Below are 21,883 nucleotides of genomic sequence, written 5' to 3' on the forward strand. Positions count from 1 at the left end.
TAGCATTCTGTGTACTGCCTACATCTGTTGATTACATATATTTCATTAATTAAATGAGATGATAGTAAAATATCAGTTGGATAGTGGAGTTGCCTAAAAGAATGGATAAGTTAGCATTCCAGAAAGCTTCGTATTGAACATGATATGAGTAAAATGAACTCATGTAAAAAATACATATTTTTAAAATAGGGATGTGTTGATGATGTTTCTTAAATATGCATTACATTCTGCTTTTTCTCCAAATTTGATTTAAACTTTAGAGTGAACAACAGGGTTTGAAGACTAGGAGAGAGAAAAAAAACACATTATTTGAAACAGTATTATTTAACTTAGTGTAAATCCAGTTTAATTAAAGCCTTTGGGCAATTACTATTCAGTCACAAATTTTCCAAAAATTAACACCTAACATTAAAAAAAATAGCAATTTTGTTCAAAAGCAAAAGTTACAATTTGGCTATGAAGGAGCTCCTTCTAGGGAAAAAATCATCCATATTTTTTCGTTGGACTAAGATCTTCATTTCTTCTATCAGTCATGGTTGCCTCCTTCCCCCTTGAAGGCTCCCTACTCTCTCATGCAGCCACAGTACCTCCTGTTGACCTGGCTTTCCTCCCCTCTGTGGGCTCCCTGCTGCCCACTTCAAACAGGGCTCTGATTCCCCAGTGGGTCAGTTAAATGATTACCCCCAAGTGTTGATTCATCCTTGGCTTTGTTGGGTTTTACCTCCTCAACCTTGAGTCATGGGGGAAGGGGAAGGGCGGTGAGAGAAGATCAAAATAGCAGTGCTGTAGTTGGAGTAAAATACACCTGCCTTCAGGCAGGTCAGAGTTAAATAGTTAATATAGTTCTTATGGAGCAGAATGCAGTAGTTGCTTGTGTTGTTATATAAATATGAAACTCCATGAGAAAAGTCAATAAAAATGCAACACCAGGATGATATTTTTATCTGTAATCAACTAAATATCACATACTATTTTTAGAAAATCTAGAAAATACAAAGCTTATTTTTTTAAATGATTCTACCCAGAGATAACCACACTTTGGTATATTTAAATATATATATATATTTGGAATAATACTGTACATTCACTTTTTTATCTTTCTGGTTTTTTTAAAATTCTACATTGTATTATGAACATTTCACCATATAATTAGAAATTATTTGCATAATTATCACATCACAGGATATAACAGTTTATGTAATCATTTCCTCTTTGGGGACATTTCTGTTCCTTTCAAAGTTTCCTCTCTTATAAATAATTCATTGAATATATTTTTGCATAAGTCTCCTTATATTTCTGATATTCTTATAATGAACTTCTAGAAATGGAATTCTAGGTCAAAGACCATGGATTTAGTAAAGCTCCTGAAACATTTTGCCAGATAGTTTTCCACTAAGTTTATGCCACATTGAAGTCACACCAGCAGGGCATAGGAGTTCGTGTCTTATACTTGCTAACCTTGAGCATTACTGCTTTTGTTTAACTCTAACTTTTGCTATTTTCATAAGTGAAAATGGTGAGTATTTTTTTCAGTTGGGCAGTTTTTAAATTCAGTTTTGAAGTGTAAAATACATGCAAAAATGTGCGCACACTATAAATGTTCAGTTTTGTGAATTTTCACAGAGCTGGACACAGCCATGTTACCAACACCCAGAGAACATAATGAACGTTTCCTTGCTTAAACCATTGGTGCAATGGTTAAACCTCATTGCCTGCAATACTAATCCAGTCTTCTTCACCATTTATGTGGGGTCCTTCATGATCTGGTGCCTACAGACCTCTCCACTACCTCCTTCTCTTTCTCTGTCCCTTGTGTTCTGCTTGCTCTCCATGCTCACTCCCACTTCTGGACTTTTACATGTGCCCCCAACTCCGCCTGAATGGCCTTACCTTTCTTTGTTTAGCTCCTCTTTAGGTTTTAGAATGTATCTTGCTATTTTCTCTGCTAATTACTGTTAATGGACTAAAAAGGCCAACTTGCCTGTGTATATCAAAGCCCAATAAGACACAAATGAGCTCGCAGCCTGGAAAGTAAGGTTTTATTAATTGAGGAAGTGGTGCTATGTCTGGAGTCACAAGTGAGCTAGTGCTCAAAGACATGGCTTCCCTGTGGCTTCCAGGGGATGGGTTATATGGGGGAAACATTAGTCATGGTGACTAATATTTGGATTATTTGATGCTGACCAGAACCTCATTGTACTGAGGGCTTAATGATTAAAGGAGTGAAGTGTAAGGGAGAAGGAGACAGGTGAGTCAGTGTGCTGGATGAGCCCAGTTTGAATCAGAAGGAAAGAAAGGAGAAAGCTCATATTAAAGAAATGAAGTTTCTACACTGTCAAAGAACCTTTCTCAAAACTGTACCTCCAAGAGTTGGTGAATAATCCCTCTTATATATTCCCAAATGGTTGTGTGTTTGCTCTTATTGTGGAGAACTTAAAAATCTGTACTGTAATTTCTGTTTATCTCTATGTCAACTACTAGACTTTTGTTCCTCTTTTCACTTTGTTCTATAAGCTATTTGGTACCTAAACAGGAGAAGGAAAGCCATCTTTTAGGAAGACGGGTCTATTGGTTGGTAGGTAAGAAATGAAAGCGAAAGCAAGAAAGTCTGGACAGTATTTTAGTGATTCAGACTTGAGACAGAGAGTGGGCCTGGATTAGGATATACTAAATGGGAGTAAGAAATAAAAGGTGAATATAGGCCTATTTTCAAGATAAACTCAGAGGACTTGTGATGGTTGGTTAATGAATCATATTTGTACATGGTAAACAGAATATATATGTAATAGAATGTTGAATGAATAAGGATTTTATGTACATATGCATGTATATCTATACATGTCACAGATACACTCTATATTGGATATTTGTAACCAGGCATATTTACTCATAAAAAAGAAAACAACCACCAAAACATTATTTGTTTTATAAATATCTAATTGTGAGATATTGTTCCTACTATACAGCCAGAAGTAAGGCTCCAAGAGGTTCAGTGTTTGTCTAAAATCACAAACTAGTGTGAGTAGTTGAAAACTGGGACTTGAAGACAAGTTTCTGGAATTAAAGTCTGGAACTTTCTATAGATTTTAATTCCCCAAAACATAGAATAAACATATTTATTTAGCCATGGTTGCTTTTTAAACCTGATATGTGCTTCTATCCCTTTATTGTATGCAATGCATAGTATTCCTGCTCAGAAAACATATACCCCACACCTCTTCTCCAATTTTCCAGATGTGTTTTGGTTTTACTATTTTTCTGGGTGTTTGATGACTATGATGGTGGCGTTAGTTTTGTTTGTGGCCTTTCATTTTCCTACTGTAACTTTGCATCACTTAGCAGTTTAGGAAAGCAATATGATTCTGAACCTATATACTAACTAGCACAAATCTGTAAAGTTCATGTCATGATTGACTGCATTCTGGGAGTTTGTTTGCAAGTCTCTGCTTGAGTAATAGCTCACATTTTTCACACAGAAGATGTGACAGCTGTGAGCTTTGTTATGTATGTGCTAGACTCTTAGACGTCTTACAAACCTCTTCTCCCCACAGTGCCCAACTAACACCTGGCATATGCTAATTGCTTAAGAATATTTGTTAAATGCATGATTAATGAAAGTTATTATTGCCATAATACTGTGGGCTTTTTTTTCTAACTGTGTAATTTAACATTGAAGTATATTCATACATGCATAAGTGCACATGCATTGTATATACACACAGAAATATAAACGACTCATGTTTATTCTCAATAAACTTCAAATACACCTTTCAAATTGATTAGAGTACACAGGTAAGTTGTACGAAGCCTGAAACATGAACTTAAGGTTTTGTTTAATGTAAGTACTTTTTATTTTAGACAGATTAGCTATGTAAAGGGTAATAACTAAGCTCTATAAGTAGATTAACCAATTTTATAAAAATCATAGGTCTAATGATAGATTATGATTTGATAAAGTTTACAATTTTGGCACTTCCAGGTTAGAATATTGTATGATTTGTTCTTTGATATATGAAAATAGAGAAACTATGAGCAATAATTTCTAAACTGGTGAAGACTAACTGCCATGGCTTTCTGTTCTTTGTGATGATAAATGTAGATAGAGTGATATAATTCTCTGCTTTTCCTCTCGTCTCTGGGCCACTGTTAGACTGTCTAATTATATCCACTTATAGGGCATGGGATAAGCTTTCCTTTTTGTTATAGAGGGTATCTTTATATTATAGAGGGTGGAACAGTGGTCAGCAAACTGCGGCTCATGAGCCACATGCGGCTCTTTGGCCCCTTGAGTGTGGCTCTTCCACAAAATACCACGTGCGGGCATGCACGTACAGTGTGATTGAAACTTCGTGGCTCATGCACAGAAGTCAGTGTTTTGTGGAAGAGCCACACTCAAGGGGCCAAAGAGTCGCATGTGGCTCGCGAGCCGCAGTTTGCCGACCACTGGAGTGTAATTATGCCATAGTATTTCAGCATTCCTTCCAGCAGTTCCTCAGATTCTTTAATTCCTAATGTGACTTAAGTAGCTGTAGACTTTGCACAGCCTTACAAATGAAGGAGAAGGGATAGAGACTGGGAGAAATAAATGTCCAGTAGTACGATTTCCATTTACATAAACTCATGAACCGGTATGCCAGCCTGCTTTACACTGTGTTACAGTTAGGGCATGTGCTTCCCTGAATGTTGTTGGTCCTATACCAAAATGGAAACATTTCATTTGCATTTGGTTAATTTCCCATTGCAAGTCCTTTGTGATGTATCAAAGTTTCTCCTTTGTGATATATCCCTAACCTTATGTCTTGGGACCCCCAGGACACACATTATTTGTATGTCATCACTATGCCTTCCTTTATGATATCTTGCTGGTATTGTCTTTTCATGTGTCATTGTTATGCTTTGCCTTCCTAACTAAACTCTAAACTCTTGAAGGAAATGAATTATAGCTCATAACACTTTATATCCTCTAAATGTGCCTTAGATGAAGATTTCAGTTAAGTATTTGGAGTGAATGAAATAATCTCACCCTATATGAAAATAATTATGACATGGAAAGCAACACCACAAATACTGTTTCTTCTAGGAGAACTCCTCCCCATGGGAAGAGAAGACTCAAACATCTTACTGTCCAAAACGAGAGGATTTATGTGCACGAAAAAGGAGCACAGTATATTCCAACAGTGTATGAGCCATGACAGTCTGAGTAGGTGGGATCTCATTAAGCAGGACAAATACAACTTCATCTTGTTTTTAGAGTGCCTAGCACACAGTGGCCATCGATAAAAGACTTTGAATGAATGAATGAATGAATGAATGAATGAAATATGTCATATCTGAGAAATCAGAAGGGATGTTTCATGTTATTATTCCTACTTGGGGTCCTGTGTGGTGTGTAAGTGGGAGAAGTAGCATAAATATAAACATTGGGAATATATTTCTTAGGGGAGCTGTCATAGAAGTAAAGCTGTGGGGTTGTATCTGGGCGGGTAACTGTGAAGGAAAGCTCCGATAAGATCTGTAGTTCTCTTCCCTGGAACTTCACCAAAAAATCGCTCATAGCTTAGTGTGTAGGAATTTTCCATAATTTAAGAGACATTCTTTTGGGGGGAAATCATAAATTCATTCATGCATTCATATTCATTATGAAGTCCATGAACATGTACTCAGCATCCCTCATGGGCACAGCTGATGGTATATTTATGATCGTCCCAGTGTTAGATAAAAACTTTAGGAAGAAGGGGTACTTTGTAAACATAAGGTCTCTCTCTTCTGATGATTATTTTTGCCATTTTGACAAATAATATCTTGCATTTGCATAGAACTTACAAATTTAAAAGCATCTTCCCAAACCTATGTTCTATCATCTTTACTCCACCTTCCTTGGTAGGCAGAATGAGGTTACCTTCCTGATTCTACACATGAAGAAATGGAAGTGCAGTTGAGTCTCCATCATGTCACTCCCCTGGGAAAGAGTGGGGCTAGGCCTAGAGCCCAGACCTTCCAGACATGCCATTCTTCCTGCCAGGCCACTTGGACTTTTAAAATAGAACTCTAAAAGCAGGTTCTTGAGTTGACCATTTGTTAAAACAATGTTTGAAGGAGGGGTGACCCCGATGACATTGAGAACTTCAGCACTTGTGTAAGCACCAGAAAAATCAGCTCTGCCAAACTTGTGTCCTCGTAGGTGACCATGAGCTGAGAAGCTAACCCTCCTGCGTGCTTGCATTTTGAGTTATGCATAATCTGCTAGGGTTAATGTTAGTGATGGCATGAGCCTGTGGAATCTGACAAGCAGCTCTCTAAACTCTGACACTCAATTCAATGCAAAACGAGTAGGCTCTGCAGTTCATTCAAGAAAGAGCTGCATGCTTGACACAGAATAGGACACTATTTAATAGCCTTTTTATCTGGCTCACTTTTCTTCTCACTTACTCCTGTGACTACAGCTTGCCCTCCAAGTCAGGTTTCTCTGCAGAAAGGAGATGGAGACGCCTTTAAAAAAAAACACAACAAAAAAACCCTTGCTTCCTTTCCCCCTCCATTTGGCTCCCTGTTAGACAAACCTCCTCTCCAGAGAGGACAAGGCTAGATACAGCCCAGCCATGCAAGAGGCAGGTCAGAGTGAGCCCCTGCTTCCCCCGCCCGGGCAGATGTGCTCGGCAGAAAGAACTACTGCTGTTCCTACCACATGCTGATTATATATAATTGCACCTGGAGTCTATTCCAATATAAATGTCATTCAAATTAGCTTAGCTCTTCCATCCAAGAACTCTCAGGAAGAAGAGCTGTTCACACTGCCAACACATGAATCCAAACATGCCAAGGAATCTAAATAAATCAAGTAACAACTCATTTAGGATAAGGTTTAATACAATGAGCTTGCGACAAGCCATAATGTTTTGAATTTATTCCTCGTGCCTAACATTTATTTGGTTACTATAGGTTTTATTTTGCATGGGTCCTCAAGAGTGGCCTAGAGGTTCTTTAGTGTCATTGTATTTAGGCAATCTTTCTTTGGGCATCCCAAATCTCTCCCTCACTTGGAGGTGACGCTGAGAGGAATTGAATTGCAGAGTCCAGAGCTTATTGAATTTGGACATCAAATTATGGGAAGGAATTGAAACCATGTTTATTGTTTTGCTTAAAGCTGAATTCAAATAAGAGCAGCTCAGCTTTATATATTTTCCTATAAGGACATTCACATTACTGAGAGCCAAACTCTTTACATGGTCAGCTTAACCAGAATACGTTCCCAGTGTTCATAAAGTCAGAGAAGGGCTGTGAATTTGGAAGGGAACTTTGTCAGCCTAATTACCTCTGTTGAAACTGAACAGCTCACTATTTTTAATTATAGTGGCTTTTTAGAGGTGTCATATGTCTACGTGGCTTTTGGTCCTTCTCCTTCTAGTTTGAAAAGAAACAAAACTATTTTATTTTTTTATTCATGTGTAAACATTAGGACCCACCTTCTATCTAGATGAGATCTTAACATCAGTTCATTTCACTTGGGATCATAAAATAAATACTACAGACACTTCTGAAGAGCCTTGTGTACTCCTCTGAGATACCTGTCTCCTCTCTACTTCAGAAAACTACTATCTTTTGAATTTAGAAGTTACCATTCCCATGAATGCACAATACTTATTTATAAGTTCAGAAAACTACATATAATATCTGTTAGCCTATTTTTAAACTCCATGTGAATATAAAACAATATGCATAGTTCTGTGGCTTGTTTTTATTTCTCTAAGGTTATATTCTTTATATTTATCTGTATTAATACATGTAGTTATATTCTTTATATTTATCTGTATTAATACATGTTGTTCTAGCTCATTGATTATGAAATTTATAGTATTCTATTATATTTATATATATCAAACAGTCTGCATTTTTTTCTAGATGGCCATTTACATGTGTCTAATTGATTCCTCTTACAAACAATGCTATGGAAAACTTTTTTTGTAGAGTTGAAATGGAAAAGAGGGATGTGGGGGTTAATGCATGGCATTTGCTGGACCAGAACAAATGACAACATCAGCACGCCAGCATTTACCATGTAACACAGGTGTTAGGAATAGTGTTTTAAAATATCAGGATGTACACACTCAATAAAACATGTTGTGACACTAAATATCTAAAACATCTCAATTAAAAATTAATAGCTACAAATCATAACATTATAAACTATTTCCCTTACTACTATTGGCTTTGCAGTTTTCTGGGTGCTTAGTTACCTCCAGCAAGAATGCCCTTGGGATTGCCACCTCCACCCTGGCGGACCCTGTAAGGGCTTCAGTACCTTCCTGCTGTGTTAACTTGACACCATGGCCTCTCCCTACCCACCTTAATATTCTTCTCCCCTACTCCTTAGCTCCTCCAGTGCCACCTTGCCCACTGACAGTTCCCACTCAGAGGAGAGATGTGTGTTTTTCGAATGGCACTTCTGATCCCTGCTCAGCCTTTTTTTTTTCTACCCACCTTAATATTCTTCTCCCCTACTCCTTAGCTCCTCCAGTGCCACCTTGCCCACTGACAGTTCCCACTCCAGGGGAGAGTGTGTGTTTTTCGAATGGCACTTCTGATCCCTGCTCAGCCTTTTTTTTTTCAGGGGAGAGGTGGGGGCATAGATATGCATGGGGTGGGGAGGTTGGAATGGGGAAGAGAAAGTGTGATGCTAAGAGGCAAGGGTTTCCCAGAGTGGTGAAGTGATGGGAGGGTTTGCAGTGAGGATGTCAGAGAGGAGAAAGAGGAGGGAAAGCAGAGAGGGATGGGGAGAAATCTAGGAGAGTCTGACATAACAATATTTACACAAAATATACACAAATCTATGCCAGTACTTTAAAATGGCACCGATTACTGGAATAATGGAAAATTGAAAACTGGTTCTGCAATCAGTAGTAATATAAACACTTTTTCAACTTTACTAGATATTGCCGTATTGCTTTCCTAATTAGCTGTACCAATTTACATTCCCAGTGGAAGTGTGGGAATTACCCATCTTACCACATTTAGCTAGTACTTGACTTTATATGATTGTATAACATTTGCTAAATGGGTTTGATACAATATTTTATTGTCCTTTAAAGTTGCAGCTCCCCGATTATTAGAAGAGTAGTTGAGTACCTGGCCAGTACACTTTTTATAATTTTTACAATTTTTAAAATGCATTTTATTATAAAGGCAAAATGGTTTTATAACATCATATTTAAAATGTAAAAAAAATCCAAGTAAATTAAAATTCATAACCTACCACATAAAGCTGCCTATTAGTTTTATTTTTGAAAATAGCTCTATAGAGAGGTTTAAGGCATTCAGTTTGATGTTTTGACATATGTCTACGCCATGGAAGCATCACCATAATCAATAGAGACATTTCCATCATGCCCAAAGTTTCTTTCTGCCTCTTAATAATTTCTGTCTTCTCTCCACTCTCCTTATCCCCATTTCCTGGCAACCATGGGTCTCCCTTTCTACTGATTTTCAGAATCCTCTATGTCGTAAGCATCTTTCAATGGGTCATTCCTTTACATTGCTGAGCAGTATTCTACTGGGTGGCAGTACCACAGTTTGACCATTTACCTCTTGATGGACATGTGTGTTCCAGTTACTGAATTGATTGACCATTTAAACTTTTTTAGGGTAAAATATATATACAGAGTGGGGCACAACTAGGTTTATAGTTACTCATGTGGTAAATTATATGATAATTAATAAATAATAATACAAGAATAAACTGTTTTGCATACTCACAACTGTAAGTCTACTTTTGCCCAACCTGTATATCCATAAATCTTCTCATTTGCAAAACATTGAACATAAAATAATCCCTGCTATAAATCGGAGCCTAGGACAGTGCCTGGCATGTATAGGTGTTCAGTGATAATTATATGATGAAAGACTAGGTATCTGCTGGCAGATCTGAGAGCTTATTAGGAATACACAGCAAGTGAACCTAAGAAGTTGAAGAGCATGGAGCAGTTGAACTGAACTGAAGTCAGTAATACTCTTTTACGCACAGGTCAGGGCATCCGGCACTGCTTCCTTGGAAGTCTTTCCTTCAAAAGCAGCCCATCATTTGTCTTTCACTGAAAACAGTCTCTCCCTTTGTTTCTCTTTTGTTCTGTCCTTCACCCAAGCACTGAGTTCCAAACCTTAACTATCACTGAATCTCCCTCTGTTCATGTCTAATAAGTTTTCAGGTTCTGGTACTTCAGCTTCCTACATGTGTTGGTCCATTGCCCCTATCATGCGTTAGTATGGTCTCTACCCATCTCCTTCCTCAGAATGTCAGATTCTTCCATCCTGTCTCCCAGACTCTTGTTTTCCCCTCTTTAATTTACACGGTCATCATATATTTTTCTAAAATGTAATTTTGACCATGCTGCTTCATTGCTTCCAGCTCTCCATTAGCTCCTCCTGCCTGCAGATTACAATTCCGGGTCCTCAGCACAAATCAAGAAGCTCTAGGCTTTACACCACCTGCCTCCTGACCTCACTGATGCAAAAATATTTAACTACTTGCAGGTTCCTGAACACAATGTTCTGTGTCCTTTGAATACACTTCTGTGCCTTTGAATACACCTGTCCTTCCATCTTATGGAATCTGTCACCAACTCTGACCAGGCACAATGACTCAACTCAGTTTGGAAGCCTTCTTTGTCCCTGTGCACACATGCACACACACTCAGACAAAACCCAGCAAGTTAATCACTTCTCATCTGTGCCACCAATGTCTATGTCACAGAGTGTGCAGGCCATGACACTTTTACCTTTGAATCTAGTAACTGGTACCATGGCAATTACCAAGGAGGTGCTCAATAAATATGTTGGATGCTCAATAAATATGAGTAACTCAAATTTTGGTGCTCAATACATAGGAATAGATGAATGTATGACTTAAATATCTGATCAAGTTATAATTTTTCAGCTAAAATATGTTTGATGTTTTTCACTTGTTTTCAATCCTCTTATCATCACCTTAGTCAAAAACTATTCAATCTCCTGTATGAACTGTTGCTTTAGCTTCCTAACCAGCCTATGTCACTAAATTCTCCCTCTTTTCTAAACCATACTGATGCAGATTAGCTAATCTCCTACAAGGATGCTTTAATTGCATTACTCCCCTTTCAGATTCTACTGCCTGGCTTCCAAAAAAGCTCTAGCTACTTTAGCAATCCAACTTTTTTTCTATTCCTCAACACACATTCTCCATTCTTGCCAGCCTGTTCTTCCCACTTCCCCATGCCAAGCTGTGTTCATTCCAGCTTGTGTTCCAGGGCTCAAGTTTATCCTCTCACCAGAATACCCTGTCCTCTCACCTCCATCTGTCTGAATTCTGCTAATAATTTATGTCTGGCTAAAGTTGCACCAGTGTGACCGCGCCACCTCTCCTATGGACTTTGTTGGTGTTTCTCATCTCTTAGCACCCAGATTCTAACTGCATTGTAGACAGTCTTATAAATAGGTGAGATAACTCATTGCAAAATATTTCAAAGTGAGTAGTAGTTAAAATACAAGGGACTGTATATTCTTCTCCCCTACTCCACACAAGAATATAAGCTCCACAAAAGCAGAGAATTTTTGTCCATCTATAATAATAAAAGCATACTATGCTAATTAGACTGGACAGCCAAAGGACCTTCCGGACGTCCTTCTGGACGAACTTCTGAATGAAGCCAGAGCTGCAAGGGCTGAGGCAAGCCTCTGCGGCTGTGAGGGCTGAGCCCCTTGTACAAATTTTGTGCACTGGGCCTCTAGTTTTGTTCATAAAGGAAAACTAAGGGCTTAGTAAGCATCCAAATATTTGTCAAATAAATAAATAAATACATAAACAAATAAAGGAATGAAAAAATCTACTACATGATGGGGTTTCAAATATTATTTTCTTCAGAAAAGAACTTTGAGCCCTGGCCAGGTAGTTCTATTGGTTAGAGCATGGTCCTGATACAGCAAAGTTGCAGGTTTGATCCCCGGTCAGCGCACATACAAGAAGCAAGCAATGAATGTATGGATGAGTGGCATAGCAAATTGATCTCTCTCTCTCTTCTCTCTCTCTCTCTCTCTCTCTCAAAATCAATAAATAAAATTTTTTAAAAAACTGAGGGAAATATGAAATATGAACAAGTTTGTGTGATTTCTGAATTTTAAACAATGTGATATTTTAGAGGTAATTTCTTTTTTAAATATATTTTTATTAATTTCAGAGAGAGGAAGGGAGAGGGAGAGAGAGATTGAAACATCAATGATGAGAGAGAATCATTGATAGGCTGCCTCCCACATGCCCCCAACTGAGGATCGAGCCCACAACCCGGGCAGGAATCAAACTGTAACCTCCTGGTTCATAGGTCGACACTCAACCACTGAGCCACACCAGCTGGGCTAAAGGGATTTTCTTAAATGGAATAACAAGACTAGCAAATCACTGTGTCCATTTATCTAAATGTAGTATTTAAATTTTGAACTTAAAGATTTAAGAAGGGAGTGACAAAGTCCCAGTTACATTTGAGAAAAATAATTCTTATTATTCTCTGGAGGAGGATTTGCAGAAAAGAAAAAACAACAACCAGAAAGCTGTTCATTTATTGAGATACAGTTATAGAGCATCTTCTTGTTGGTGTGCACTTAAAAGAGAATAGGCTGCTAAGAGTCTGAGTGATCAGCGTAGCAGGTAGGAAAAGCTTAGGTGATGAATTATGAAGACTTAATTTAAGTAGTGATGAGGATGAAAAGGAGTGAATATTTTGGAATTTATTTAGGCAGAAGCACTGAAAGTATTTGATGAACTCTGTTAAGATTGAGAGCTTGAGTCCTGATTTGCTTGACCAGTTTAATAGTATAGTTAGATAAGAGTATGAGTGGGCATGAAAGGAATGATGATGAGCTTAGCTGTGGACTTACAATGTTAGAAGAGTCTGTGAAAAAAAATTGTGGGTCTGAACAATAAAGAATTGTAGATAAGACCTACTGCTTAAAAGATATATAAGGATTAAGGATGGATTTTGAATTGATCAACAATAAACAGTTGTTGATGACATAAGCTTGTGTAGAAATTCCCCAAAAGGGTGCTTACCTGAGTGAAATGAGATGAGGGCTGAGGCTGCAGATTACAGGCATCAAAAGGTTAAGAGGACAAGAATGACACACGAAAAAGACTGAAATTTAAGGGCCAGATGTGACGTCAAGAAACCAGGAAAGAGTCGTTGTATCAGTTAAAATGGTTTCAAGTGCAAGTAATAGAGAAGCTGACTCACTTAGCTTTAAACAATAAGGTAATTTATTGGTCCACATAACTGGAATTCCAGAGGTAGAATGGCCGGGTAGTGGTTGATCCAGGAGCTCAATAGCTTCATCAAGAAACCAGCTTCCTTTGTCTTCCTTTGCTCTGCCATCCACAGTTTGGATTTGTCCTAATTCTGTTTCTTGGGGAATAGAATAACTGGTTGTAGAAATCAGGACTACATATTCTCATTCACAACTGGCTGAAGAAGCAGTTTGGCTCTGGAAGCTCTCCTAAAAGAGTGGAGAAGAACTCGCCACTAGTCTCCAACAAAGTCCTTCTTGTGTTCCACTGGCACAAATATGATACCCAATGATTCCTGAAATAGTCACTAACTTGGGGAGAGGAATTAGGCCTCCATCTCGCAGAGCTGAAGGTGGATTTAGCTTTTCCTGAGATGCTGAACTTTTTTGGCGAGAGATGAATACCTGAACAAAAATCAAGATTCTTTAGGTAGAAGGAAATGGAAAATGGGGAATGCATAACCAGGCAGCTAGGGCCACTAGAGAAATATTAAGTAAGTCTAGGAGGAAGAAAGTTTGAGAAGTCACTAACATCGTCAGAGGCTAAAGAGAGTCAAAGTAAGAGTTAAAAAAATAAAAAACAAAAGAAGCCAAGTAAATTAGTTAACTAGAAGGTGACTTTAGATAGACTTCATGGATACTAATTGAAGTGGAGATAGGGTCTTGGTAAGAAAGAGGATATGAAGCTTTAATATAAGTTTAAAGATTCTGGGTTTTGAAAGGAAGAATAATGATAATATAGCAGCTAGAAGGGAAAAGTAGTAAGAAGAAGGGTTGTTTTGCAATCAGCAATTAGATGTTTTAAAGTCTAGTCAGTGTCTCCTAATCAAGTTCTGATGAAAGCTCTTCTGGTGACCAGTTCTATGAACTTAGGCAACATGTCAAGCTCCCTTTGAGAGCTCATCCCTTAAAGGGGAAAAAATATAGCATATATATATTGAAAGCAGAGAATAATCTTACCTGTATTTTAGTTGTTTGTGTTTAGGAGAGATCTTCAATCTTATAGTCCACTGAGGCATCAAAAAATCATTTATTTGGGGACTGAAAATAGAATATTTTTGTAATTTCTAGCACAGTAACTATTCATGAGAGATAATCCAGTTAATGCTAGTTGACTATTCTGCATGCAGCCTCACTTTTGTATTGAGTGAATCTTGCTTTGTAGCAGGTAGAATATGAAGCCCACCATCCCCCTTCAGCACCAACAAATTACAACAGATTGAGATTAGTGTCTTTAAAATTAATGACAGTAGACCATTTTACTGTAAAGAAAGAATTACACTGTAGGTATTTTAGGAACTGTTCAAGTGCTTTAAATTCAGAACATTGTGTGTTCCCCTTAAATGGTAATGGTTGGAACACTTCTAAGTTTTTGTCATTTGTAAATCAATGAGATTCATGTGACAGAGATCTCAAAACTTTCATCCTACATTGTATAGGCTAAATGGCCACTTATTTGAGAACTTATGGGCAGCCATTCATATTTTGCAGGCAGAAGTTACAGAATGATTTTACTTGGGAAAACAAGAGAAAACTAAAGATTGCAGTAGACCTAACAAATTATTCGGTTTGCTTGATACTTTTTGCCAAGAGTTTTGTCATGAGGGCAGACCATAGTGCTTTATTCCACATTCCCAGCCAGCATTTGCAAACCACCAATCATTTCCTAAGGGACCTTAACAGACGGAAGCATTGAATTCTCTACAGTCAGTGTTGCCTCCCACCTGGGAAAAAGACAGTCCTGTAATTGAATCTGAGCATATGCATTGTCATCCCTCCTGCCTGCCTCTCTGATGTGACAGCAAATTAAAAGACTTAAGGCTCAGCCTGTCTTCCAGCTGCCAGCCCCTGGTAGACATGAGGGAGCCAGAAGGGACCAGGTGGAGCAGTTTTGAGTTGCACTAAACACACAGTGCAAGGAGGTTGGCCGTAACTTTCCAATGAATATTTATACCAGCCCCAATTCTCATGTTGCACTTTGGCACGGACCAGAGTGCTGAGCTCCTGCTGATTTCAAGGGCCCTGCATTGTTTGGACCTGCTCCGTGAAGTATTACGCCAGATGAGAAGTGGGGCCCAGGTTCCTATCACTAAGATGGCTGGTTGACTTTTTTTAAATGGAGACTATCATGTTATAGTGTCATAAGGATGGGGCAAGGGGGAGTTCCCTGACGTCTTCTGGCATTGCTGTTCATGAATTGCATGCATCCTCAGCCTCAGCTTCCCGTGGAGTGGAACTTTAATTGTTTATATTAAGAGCCACACAATACTGTATGTTGTATATCACGGCATTTTCTTCATCTTTTTCTTGGAGGGTTTATTTTTGTTTGCTAAGGTCGGGCACTTATCACAGGGCTCTCTCATCACATTTCACATTCTGATCCCTCGTGGCAGGTGCTAACTTCCTTGCGCTCAAAGTGAATGGGTTGAGTAACCTCATAAAGATACAGAATGTCTTGGCATAGAAAAGAAGGGAGTAAAGAATGCCTGTCTATGGAAGACTCTTAGTGTTATTTAGTGAGCCCTGTAAACTGAGAAGATATTTGGAAAACCATCTACACACAAACCCATTAACTTTTTCTAGGTAGTAGATCATAGACATATTTATGTTCGTGATTCCCAATCCATATAGTTACCTAATAAAGCACACAACTTATGAGTTTTGTTTTTTAAGAAATTTTTATTGTTTTTTTTAATTTTTTTAAATTAAAACATAATTGGCATACAATATTGTATTAGTTTAGGTGTACAACATAGTGATTTGATATTTATATACCTTATGATGTGAACACCACAATAAGTCTATTTATTGATCATTCATCACAGTGCGAAGTTACTATTATATTATTGACTATATCCTCTCTGTTGTACACTACACCCCTGTGGCTTATTTATTTTATAACTAGAATTTTGTCTCTCTTATTCACCCCTTTACATTTTTTACTCCTCTTCCCCCACCCTGCATCCCTATGGCAAACATCAGTTCATTTTCTGCATCACTGAGACTGTTTCTGTTTTGTTTTCTTCTTTAGATTACATATATACTAGTAAGTGAAAGTGTATGGTATTTGTCTCTTTCTGTCTGACTTATTCCACTCAGGACAATACCTTCTAGGCCCATCTATGTTGTTGTTGCAGATGATAAAATTTCATACATTTTTATGGCTGAGTCATATTCCATTGTGTACTAGTATATGTACCACTTCTTTATTCATTAGTCTATGGTTGGACATCTAGCTTGCTTTCATTTCTTGCCTATTGTAAGTAATGCTGCAGTGAACTAGGGGTGCATTTATATGTTTGAATTGGTGTGGGGTTTTGTGTGTGTTTTTTGGTGTGTCTTTTTTTTTTTAATCCTCATCCAAGGATATTTTTCCATTGATTTTTAGAGAGAATAGAAGAGAGAGGGAAAGACAGAGAGAAACATCGATGTGAAAGAAACACATAGATCGGTTGCCTCCTGCATGAGCCCGAACCAGGGCCCGGGCCAGGGAGGAGCCTGCAACCCAGTACATGCCCTTGACTGGAATCCAACCTGGGACCCTTTGGTCTGCAGGCCAACCTTTGTCCATTGAGCCAAACCGGCTAGGGCTGAATTAGTGTTTTTGTTTTCTTCTGGTAAAAAGTCAGAAGTGGAATTTCTGGATTATACAGTAGTCTTATTTTTAATTGCTTGATGAACCTTTCTACTGCCTTCCATTGTGGCTGCAGCAATTTTATGATCACACTAGCAGTGCACAAGGGTTCCCTTTTCTCCACATTCTCACAAACACTTGTTATTTGTTGACTTTTTGATGATAGCCATTCTGACATATCTCATTGTACTTTTGATTTGCATTTTCCTGATGATTAATAATGTTGAGCATCTTCTCATATGATGTTTAAGGCCATTGTTTCCATATTGAATTTTTGTCTGGATTTTCTATTTATTATTGTATGTGGGTGTTAAAGTCTCCTTCTGTTATTGTAAAAATGTCAATTTCTCTCTTTATGTCTGTTAATATTTGTCTTGTTTATTTAGTCCTTCTATATTGGGTGCATAGATATTTATGAATATTATATCTTTTGACCCTTTGATTATTATGCAATGGTCTTCTTTTTGTCTCCTTTTACAGTCTTTGTTTTAACATCCAACTTGTCTGATATGAGTATTGCTATCCCAGCTTTCTTTTTATTACTTTTTTCATTTGTTTTTATGTGGAATATATTTTCTATACCTTCATTTTCAGTATGTGTCTATCTTTTGATCTGAAGTGAGTCTTGTGTATGCAGCATATGGGTGGGTCTTGCTTGCTTTTTTTTGTTTTTTTTAATCTTGTTTTGTTTTTATCCATTAATTTACCATATGTCTTTTGGTTGGAGCATTTTAGTCCATTTGTTTTTAAACTAATTACAGATAGGAATGGTCTTTTTGCCATTTTGTTAATTCTTTTTTATTGTTATATAGTTTTCTTTGAATTCCTTTCTCTTTAATTTTTATGTATCTTTTGTAGGTTTTGATTTATAGTTACTATTAGGTATATTGATCTATATATTTTGCTGTATATTTTAAGCTGATCGATATTTTAAGTTCAAACACATTCTAAAGCATTACAGTTTGGCTCATTGTGTTTTAGAAATTTTTGTTTGTGAATTCCCTAACTACTTCTTGTAGTTATCGTTGGTTTTGCTACTTTTGTCTTTTAACCTTCATATTAACTTTTTTTTTAATGTTTTTATTGATTTTTAGAGAGAAACGAAGTGAGAGGAATAGAGAGATAGAAACATCAGTGAGAAAGAAACATCATCAATCATCTGCCTCCTGCACGCCCCTTACTGGGTTTGAGCCCACAACCCAGGCACATGCCTTGACCGGGAATTGAACTAGTGACCTCTTGGTTCATGGGTCAGTTCTCAACCACTGAGCCACACCAGCCAGACCATATTAGCTTTTTAAGTGTCTGATTCACTGTTTATTATATGTTTGCCTTTTTTAGTGATATTTTTTTCTTTCATATATTTTATTCTTTCTGCTTATAGCCTTTTATCTTCTGCCTGAAGAAGATACTTCAATATTTCTTGTAAAGTCAGTTTAATAGTGATGAACTCCTTCAGTGTTCACTTGTCTGGGTAGAGTATTCTAGGTTGTAGGTTTCTTTTTTTAGCACTTGAAATATATCCTGCCACTCCCTCGGGTCTGTAAAGTTTCTGCTGAGAAATCTGCTGATCTATGATTAGCTCTCATCATTGATGTTTCTCTCTCTCTCCCTCCCTCTTCCTTCTTTTCTGAAATCAATAGAAACATATTTTTTAAAAGTAAATAATTGCTGAGATTTCAACTTTTGCTCTCTTGCTTCCTGCTCTAATAGGTCTATGGAAATGCAGGACCTAGCGAGTCCTCATCCTCTTGTTGGAGGTGGTGATGCCCCTGGTAGCTCTAAACTGGAGAAAGCGAATCTCAGTAGCACATCAGTCACCACAAATGGGACAGGAGGTAAGTGTACAACCTTAAAGACACCCAGAATCACATTTTCACATTTTAATGTTTGCTGCAATTTCATATGTTAGGATCTGCTAATAAAGAAATATCTCATTAGCAATAACACAATCAGCATAATATGAAAGGAATATATAGTTAATGGATTATTTATTGTTCATTTTCTTGAAATTTTTGTTCTTCCTCTAAAACTGGAAACATTCAGAAACATCCAGACAGCCCTGGGCAACATTGAAGGCCTTTAGTGAAGCTTCTTTTTTGCATTTGCCCTTGTAAATATTTTCTAAAATGTGGAAAATGTGGCCAAAAGGTTCTTACGAAAAAAGAAGATGAAGAAGAAAAGAAATTGTATTATTTTATAATTTTATTTTGAATTATAAGAGAGAGAAGATCTACCAAAATTTTTTTCTTAAAATGTGGTTTTCCTTAAAAGTAAATTTGGAAATAGAAAAAGTATATCTGCTGCAATTTTCTTTACAAAGAGAACAATACCTAACATGTATTTAAAAATAGGAATTTAATATTTTTTCCAGGTATCTTCTCATTTGATTAACCCATAATTAACACACAGCGTATGGCAACAATAACAGTTATTTCATATATCCTGCCATATTGTTTTTATAAAATGCATTCAACTTTCCAGAAAATAAAATCTTATTTTTGCATCACAATATATAGACTACATCTCTATACATATAAGTTTCATTTTAAATCAATTATTTTCAAGTTTTATAGATCTAGTTATTTTATTCAGTAAGTGAGAAATTACATGAAATTTGTTTTAACTTATAAACTTCATATTATTAGATATCAGCATTTGCCACATCATATTTTCTTTAAAATTTTCAATAAATATTTATGAAATTGATATACCTCTTTTCACTTATTTGAGAAGAACTGCGCAACCTAAAATCTTCTTTGTAAAGTTGTGTGCATTGCAATTTGCCTGTATTTAATAATGTTTTACACCAAACCCTTTGTAAATTAACATTTTTCTTGTTTATAATGTTTATTTGTCTCTAAACATGCATCTAAAGTTTTGGCTAATTAATTATAGGATTGCAAATTTATGAGATTGTTTAGTGATGACTTCTGAAGTAAAAATATTAATATTTAAACCTTAGCTTGGTCCAAATAATAATATTTTTTAAAAACTATGCATTCTGGAAGCAGACCTTTGAGTTCACTAATCATCATGTGTATATATTTAACGGAACTAAAACAGACCTGATAAACTAAAATGTAAAAGTCATACCATGGCAGTTATAATTTTTGGCGAAAAGGTCAGAAACCAGTGCAAGCATTGAAAACTATTCGTGTACACTGAGCAGGCACTCAGACAATGAACCCTTATACTGTTCCTGTTCTCAGGGGACAACATGACTGTTTTAAACACTGCGGACTGGTTGCTGAGTTGCAACACCCCCTCTTCCGCAACAAGTATGAGAGATGATGGTACACTGCATGTGCTTGGGTGTGTGGATTTGCCCTTCTGGTTTGCTTTCTGTTGCTATTTCTGTGTTTGCACCTTTTTTTCTGTGTCCAATACTTGTAAAGGAAAAGGAGAAATGATCATGCCTTTTAGTTGTTTATTGGTAACAGTTGGCTATATTTTTCATATCAACTAGTATTCTCATCTCAAATTCTTATTATCAGCAGTATTCTTAGATTTTTTTTCATAATTTTACAAAAATGGTGCATCAATTGTTTTTCTAACTACATTGCAATTTATTAAGTGGATAATTGAGCACCACATTCATGTCAATCAGAGAATTTGAAACAGATTGCGTGTACATACAAACTCGTTTATCTTTATAACCTATACATTTTTATAATTTATATTGACTTTTTAGCATGGCAGAAGATATTTGCTATTTTAGAGACTTTATTAAATACTAGAGACCCGGTGCACAAAAAATTTGTGCACTCAGGTCGGGGGGGTCCCTCATCCTGGCCTGTGCCCTCTCGCAGTCTGGGACCCCTCGGGGGAATGGCCTAAGCTGGCAATCAGACATCCCTCTGGCTGCTGGGGAGTCCACTTGCCAGCTGGGAGCAGACCTAAGCTGCAGTCAGACATCCTTAGAGCTGCTGAGGAGGCAGGAGAGGCTCCCACCACCACCGCTGTACTGGCAGCCATCAGCCTGGCTTGTGGCTGAGCAGAGCTCCCCCTGTGGGAGCGCACTGACCACCAGGGGGCAGCTCCTGCATTGAGCGTCTGCCCCCTGGTGGTCAGTGTGTGTCATAGTGACCAGTCATTGCCAGTCGTTCTGCTGTTAGGATCATTTTGCATATTACCCTTTTATTATATAGGATTCCAATTGAAGTAGCATTAACAATCAGTTAAAATCCCATCATTTAAAAAAACCATCAGTGATAAAAGCTATATATTTAAAATTGTATATTAATTTTGTCTTTGAAAATATTTTGAACTATAGACATTTCCTACATTCATATATGTAATATATATTAAAGTATAAACAAACCTTTTTCCTAAATAAAAAGTTAATATACTATCAAAATTTAAAAATAAATATAATTCCATAACACTATGTTAGAACCACCCAACACAAGATTAAACAGAAGAACTCACTACCTATCACAAATGTGCATTACGAGCAAGCAGTTAGACTAGGCACAGACTTGCCAATTTCGATTAGATTAGATTATATGACCAGTGAATGAAGAATACTCCATTATGTCCATTACTTATATATTTATAATTTTCATTTCAAATTTTTTTTCAATTTCACACTTAAAATATACTTTTCATAGTTAAAAATATATTGCCAGAATTAGTTTCTTTTCATGGGTCTTTATTCATAAAGAGCAAGACAGTAAATATTTTAGGCTTTGTAGGTCATACTGCCTCTGTCTCCACTACTTAGTAATGCCATCATAGCCCCAAAACAGCCATGGACAATATATAGATGAATTAGTGTGACTAGGTTCCAATAAAACTTTATTTATGGATTCTGAAATTTAATTTTATATTAATTTCATGTTACAAAATATTCCAAATTTGATCACTTTAAAAACATTTAAGATTTAAAATATTTCTAGCTCATTGGCTGATGTTCTGTTCTAAAGTAATATTAATATAACACAGACA

The 21,883-nt window shown here is 36.9% G+C and overlaps 1 protein-coding gene across 5 annotated transcripts in view; it reads left to right on the forward strand.

The window, feature by feature from the left end:
• The window catches only part of EYA4 (EYA transcriptional coactivator and phosphatase 4), a 233,608-nt gene that overhangs the window by 156,165 nt on the left and 55,560 nt on the right, over positions 1–21,883 (forward strand). For all 5 annotated transcript variants that reach the window (XM_014533835.1, XM_014533834.1, XM_014533837.1 and 2 more), the window contains exon 4: positions 18,647–18,771. In XM_014533835.1, coding sequence (XP_014389321.1) covers positions 18,647–18,771 — 125 coding nt within the window. The remainder of the gene's footprint in view (positions 1–18,646; positions 18,772–21,883) is intronic.

Source organism: Myotis brandtii, unplaced genomic scaffold, assembly GCF_000412655.1.
Source record: "Myotis brandtii unplaced genomic scaffold, ASM41265v1 scaffold123, whole genome shotgun sequence".
Taxonomy (NCBI): domain Eukaryota; kingdom Metazoa; phylum Chordata; class Mammalia; order Chiroptera; family Vespertilionidae; genus Myotis; species Myotis brandtii.